The following is a 6,512-nucleotide window of genomic DNA, read 5'->3' as shown; positions in this document are numbered from 1 at the left end:
CATTCGCCGAATCCCACTTATCCTGAGTACCTTCAACCCGTTCTCCCTCGGTCTGGTGTTCCTACTGAGACCCAGTCCGCGGCAGGTGGCGCTTCGAACAGGGACATGAAGGACAGGTAATTTTCTCTCTTCTTTCTCTCTTTTCATAAGTAGGGATCGGCTCCTGTCAGGGTTCTGCAGACCCGCCGGTAAAGGCTCACCGGTTAAGCACAGGTAATCCAGAAGGTAAGCATGGGGCACCACCTCTCAAAGGAGGACAAATTATTTGCATCTGTGATAAGACATATGTTGGCAGAAAAGGGCTTGAAAGTAACACCAGAGGCCTTGGCAGAATTCCTTAAACTCGTGAAGGAATTGTGTCCCTGGCTCACAGAGGATGGCAGCCTGACACTGACGGAATGGAGGAAGGTAGGGAAGGCTATGCACAGATATACAAAAGAAAAGGGAAAAGAACGCCTCAGTCTCAGTCTGTTTTGCCTCGCGATGTCTTGGAGGCTATTACTAGCAATGCAGTCGCTGCTTGGCGTCGCATTCCGCCTCCCGGGACAAAGAGCACGGTGTTATCAGGGATTATACAAGAGAATGAAGAAACATATCAAGCCTTTATCTCTAGATTTGAGGAAGCAATATATAGAATGTTTTCCCCTTCAGAGGGGACGGACATGCTTCTGAAACAGTTAGCCTGAGAAAATGCCAATACTCTTTGTAAAGACTTAATTAGGCCCGTCAGGAAGACAGGCTCATTACAGGATTATATAAAAGCATGCATGGATGCCTCACCAGCCGTAGTGCAAGGAATGGCCTACGCTGCAGCAATGAAAGGACAATGATTTAGCGCCAATGTTAAGAAAATAAGTAGCGGAGGGGCTGATAGCTCCCCGACCTGTTGTAAGTGTGGAAAATCAGGGCATATGCAAAAGGAATGCCCGAATGCTGAGAATAGAGGAGGAAGAGCTCCTCCTGGCATTTGCCCACGATGCAAAAAAGGGAAGCATTGGAGAAATGAATGCAAGTCAAGGTTCACTAAGGAGGGAGTTCCCCTTAAGCCCAACAGTCAGACAAAAAACTAGCTTCGGGGCTCCCCCTTAGCCCCGAGAAAGAAAAGGGGAATGTCCAAAAGGAAGTACAGTTAACACCAGGGCTAAACCCTGCTGCGCCAAAATTCACTGTTCATAACCTGCCTAGGGCTACTCCAGAGAGTGCTGGATTAGATATATCATGTCCTCAGGACTTGCTCCTGTCCCTGTGGGATGGGGTAACAGTCATAGATACAAAAATTACAGGAACCCTGCCACCACAAATGGTAGGATTAATTTTGGGGAGAAGCTCTAATACTGCTACCAGCTTTGAAGTACTCCCTGGAATGCTAGATGAAGATACCTTAGGTACAATAAAGGTGATGATCAGGCCTTTAAAAGAAACCATTCAATTACACAAGGGACAGAGAATCGCACAGGTTGTTCTACTCCCCTACATAAAAATGCCTAACCCTGTTATGAAAAGCCATAGGGGGTCAGGACAGTTTGGCTCTTCAGACTCCGTAGAAGGAGTCAACTGGGTACAAGAATTAGGGCGACGACCCTTTAAAACAATCATCCTGGACAGCAGGAGCTTCCAAGGACTCTTGGACACAGGTGCTGACAGGACCTGCATAGCAGGAAAGGATTGGCCTTCTTCTTGGCCAACACACAGAACAGGATCCTCCCTTATGGGAATAGGGATGGCTTCCGGAGTAATGCAGAGTTCAAAGCTTTTAAAATGGCAAACAGACAGTAAAGAAGGGTTTATACAGCCTTATGTGCTACCCTCTCTACCATTTACCCTATGGGGAAGAGACTTAATGGAGTCACTTGATGTGCATTTAGTAACAGGAAGTTCTGAGCTGGAGCAGCATTTTACATAGGGGCCACTGCAAAGGATCTCTATGCAGACTCTATACAGTGGAAGTCTGATCAGCCTGTATGGGTTAGTCAGTGGCCCCTGACACAAGAAAAAATACAGGCATTAGAACAGCTGGTATCAGAACAATTGGAAAAAGGGCATATAGAAGAATCTAATAGCCCATGGAATACTCCTGTATTTGTCATAAAAAAGAAATCAGGAAAATGGAGACTACTACAAGATTTAAGAGCAGTAAATGCTACAATGGAGGATATGGGGGCCCTACAACCAGGACTCCCATCCCCTGTGGCCATACCAAAGGACTGGCACATTATAGTCATTGATCTACAAGATTGCTTTTTTACAATAAGATTACAGCCTCAGGATCGCCCTAGATTTGCCTTTAGCATACCCTCAGTTAATTTTAAGAGACCCTATAGACGATTTCATTGGAATGTATTACCCCAAGGAATGAAGAACAGTCCTTCATTATGTCAAAAATTTGTGGATATGGCCCTTTTACCAATAAGAAAAACTTTTCCCTCTGCATATATTATTCATTATATGGATGATATATTATTGGCTCATGAAAATAAAGATACAACAGAGAAAATTCTCAAAGAGACAATTAGTAGTCTAACAGCTTATGGCCTTGTCATGGCTCCAGAAAAAATTCAGAAAAATAGGTCACTTAGTTATCTGGGACAATGGATAGGGGATAATTATATAACAACCCAAAAGGCATCTATCAGAGTAGATAAATTAAAGACCCTCAATGATTTTCAAAAATTGTTGGGAAATATAAATTGGGTAAGAAAATATTTAAATGTCACAACAGGTCAATTAAGCCCCCTGTATCAAATATTACATGGAGAAGCTCACCCAAGGTCAATAAGACACTTAACTCCTGAAGCCTTGCGGGCTTTAAGACATATAGAGCAGGCTTTGGAAAGAGCTAAAGTACATCAAGTAGACTATTTGATTCCATGGTATTTAATTGTTTTTGCCACAGATTATACTCCAACAGCTTGCCTATGGCAGGGAGGTGTATTGGAGTGGCTACACCTACCACACACACATAAGAAGGTACTTATATCTTATCCCTCTCTTTGTGCACAACTTATATATAAGGGCAGAATTAGGTCTAGAGAATTGTTTGGCAAGGAACCGGCCTTTGTAATTATACCCTATAATAAAGAACAATTAGAGCTCTTATTACAAGAATCAGAAGATTGGTGTCTCTCCTTAATGGGATACCTAGGACAAATCGCCTTTCATTACCCCAAAGACCCTCTTATTGAATTCATAAAAGAAGTTCCTCTTATATTTCCAAAGATATGTGTTTCTCAACCCCTAACAGAGGGTATTGTGGTTTTTACAGATGGGTCAGCAAATGGGAGGTCTGTGGTATACTCGGAAGGGGAGGAACCTTTAATAGAAGTTGTACCGCAGATAACAGCCCAGCAAGCAGAAATACGTGCAGTTCTGCTTGCACTTAGACATTTTCCCCAGACCCTTAACCTTTATACAGACTCAAAGTATGTAGTTAATTTATTTCCTGCCATAGAAACAGCGAGTTTAACAGGTTCTTCTACTATTAAGCCTCTGCTTAAGGAACTGCAAGCTCTGTTATGGCAAAGAACAGAGAAACTCTTCATAGGACATATTTGGGGTCATACAGGGTTACCAGGACCCCTGAGCCATGGTAATCACATGGCTGACTTATTAACTAGAATTAATCTCCTTACAGTACAGGAGACACAAGAAAGTCATGCTCTGCATCATCAGAATGCTAATGCATTAAAACAAGCTTTTCAGATAACTAGAGAACAAGCTAGACATATAGTTAAGGAGTGTGCTTATTGCCCTCCACAAAATCAGAGTTTAAAGATGGGAGTCAATCCTAGGGGATTGAAGCCTCTTGCATTATGGCAGATGGACGTAACCCATATTCCTTCCTTTGGGAAGATGAAGTATGTTCATGTAACAGTGGATACATTCTCTCATTTTATCCACGCGTCTGCCAGATCAGGAGAAGCAGTAAAGGATGTGATTCAGCATCTGGTACAATGTTTCATGATCATGGGGAAACCCATGCATATCAAAACTGATAATGGACCTGCCTACACTTCAAAATCTTTTGAGGTATTTTTAGCACAATGGGGGATTAGTCACACGACAGGAATTCCCTATAACCCACAAGGACAGGCCATCATAGAAAGAACTCATCAGACATTAAAATTACAAGTAGAAAGATTACAGAATGCTAACTCATATATGTCCCCTCATCATGTTTTAAGTCATTCTCTCTTTGTATTAAACCATTTGAACATGGACTCAAATAATAATTCCTCTGCTCTTAAGCATTGGGCAGTAAAAGAGATGGCATCATCATTGCCACAAGTACTATGGAGAGACTTGCTTTCGGGATCCTGGAAAGGACCCAACCCTCTAATAACTTCGGGGCGAGGGTATGCTTGTATCTTTCCACAGGATGCGGAATCGCCCATATGGATTCCAGACAGACTCATCAGGCCGGCGCCGCAGAAAACTGCAAAAGCGAAAGGAAAAGTTAGCGACGGCCCGGCTCACTCAGGAGATGAAGAAGCTGACCCTGAAGCCACAGAAGCTTCCGACATGGACCCAGCTAAAACATCTGGCGACGGAAGCAAAAGCACTTGCCTCGCAACAATGTTCTAACCCTCCTTTAGAAATGCTGTTTGTAGCCATGTTGTCCTTGATTGCTGTTGGGCCTACTACGGCCTCTACCAGTCCTTCTTCCTATTGGGCTTATGTTCCTCGTCCTCCCCTCTTACATGTAGTGGGGTGGTTGGATGATGAGACTTATAAGGTATTGAGCAATCAGACGGAGATCATCGGGGGTTTCCAAGATTCAGATGAAAGGGCAAGTGCTTCCTCATTTATAAACTTTGCAGGAAGCTCAGATTCATTACCAATTTGCTTCGCCCTGGAAGGAGTAGCTCCTCCCGGGTGTCTCTCCACCAGCTACAGAACCTTTTTAACTGCTGCCCCCAGCTCTACCGGTAAGAAAGGAGATCCTAGATGGATCTGGGAGACTCAGCTGCTTACTCTGGGACTTCCCACTATGAATGAAACCTTTAAGTCTGTCAACTTTATGCCTCTTGATTCCTGTATTACTAAGTATCGGGATAAGAATCAATTTTGGGATGATGGTGTTACCGCCTTTCCTACTTGGTTGCGTTGTGGGTTTCCTCACGCAGCCTCCTCCTACAATCCTTTACTGTCTAAATTGCTTATTTGGGATTTTTACGCCTCTTCTGGAGAAAAGAAGTATGAAGATTATATCTCAAAGAATAAAGATAAGTTCCATAATTATACATTTGTGGGTCATGGAGAGAAAATCACTAGGTGGTTTTCACCTGGGTATGTTGAGCCAGTGTGGGTCGCTAGAACCCCCTCCGGAAACATGAGAAAACATCCAGACTTGTTTTGGCTTGTTGCCGCTTCAGGCCCAGTGTCTCAGAAAAGACCCAAAGAAACTACTCCATCTCCCATTGCAGTTAGAGCATGTATTTCCTATCCTTTTGCTCTGCTACTAGGCTCTGCTGCCCGTGTAAATATCTCTGCTCTTGGGTCTAACTCATATCATGTAACTTGCTTTAGATGCATTATCACTAATTGTATTTCACCAAGGGAAAGACAAAAAATGCAGATTATGATGATTGTAAAAAGACCACCTTTTATAATGATGCCTGTGCAATTACATAACATGACTTGGTATGATAATTCAGCTTTACAGGTACTTAGACAGCTTCATGAATTAATAAGGCCAAAAAGATTTGTTGCAGCGTTGATATTAGGGATAACAGCATTAATATCTATTATTACTACTTTTGCCATTGCCACCACCGCCCTGGTTCAAGAGATTCATACAGCTCAATTTGTAAATGATTTAAATAAGAATATTTCCTTTGCATTATCTGAACAAGCAATTATTGACAAGAAATTAGAGGCAAAAATTAATATATTAGAGGAAGTAGTGTTAGCCTTAGGACAAGATGTGGCCAATATTAAGAAACTCATGGAAACTAGATGTCATCAAGAATACAAAGCTATTTGTGTGACTCCACTTCCCTACAATTCCTCTGAGAATTGGGATAAAGTTAAGCATCATTTGTTAGGGGTATGGAAGGATTCTTCCATTACTCATGATTTAGAGGTTATTCAAAAGGACATATCGGCCATGAGCCAAGCTCATATACAAGCTGGCTCATTGAATGTCTTAGCACAAGGATTACAAGAAGACCTTAAGGCCATGAATCCCTTAGATTGGATTCAATATTTTATTTTCATAGGCATTCTTGCCTTAATTGTAGTTTGTGTTATCGTGATTTTCCCTTGTCTTTTCAGGACAATAACCAGATCTCTGGGCAGTGTACGTGAGGACCTGTATGCCTTCCGCCTTAAAAACAAAAAAGGGGGAACTGCCATGCCCACGACGGTGTCGCCCGCGTGACAAATGCCTTGAATGAGGTGGTTACGTGGGAAAGGGGGGCTCGCGGCCCTCGGGTCTATGCCCCCGGCGACCCCTTATCAATCTGCCCGAATCATGGTGCCAGGCTACACGGGACCACGCAAAATCTGCTTGC

The 6,512-nt window shown here is 42.9% G+C and overlaps 1 protein-coding gene across 1 annotated transcript; it reads left to right on the top strand.

The window, feature by feature from the left end:
• Positions 1-2,818: 2,818 nt before the first annotated feature.
• Positions 2,819-6,306, top strand: LOC128124053 (endogenous retrovirus group K member 6 Env polyprotein-like). Its single transcript, XM_052760289.1, has 3 exons — positions 2,819-2,967; positions 4,375-5,245; positions 6,274-6,306. Exons 2-3 carry the CDS (start codon positions 4,376-4,378, stop codon positions 6,304-6,306), a joined length of 903 nt encoding a protein of 300 aa, XP_052616249.1. The 5' UTR covers positions 2,819-2,967; position 4,375.
• The last annotated feature ends 206 nt before the right edge of the window (positions 6,307-6,512 follow it).

Source organism: Peromyscus californicus, unplaced genomic scaffold (genome assembly GCF_007827085.1).
Source record: "Peromyscus californicus insignis strain IS unplaced genomic scaffold, ASM782708v3 Scaffold_4__1_contigs__length_199733344, whole genome shotgun sequence".
NCBI classification, from domain to species: domain Eukaryota; kingdom Metazoa; phylum Chordata; class Mammalia; order Rodentia; family Cricetidae; genus Peromyscus; species Peromyscus californicus.
Note: the sequence above shows the minus strand (reverse complement) of the source record. Positions and strands in the feature narration are given on the sequence as shown.

Bases quoted from the DNA above. Each gene is read 5' to 3' on its own strand.
- LOC128124053 (XM_052760289.1), top strand. From the start codon at position 4,376: ATGCGGAATCGCCCATATGGATTCCAGACAGACTCATCAGGCCGGCGC. The intron at 5,246-6,273 runs GTGGGTCATGGA...TTGTCTTTTCAG, and splicing joins AGTTCCATAATTATACATTT to GACAATAACCAGATCTCTGG.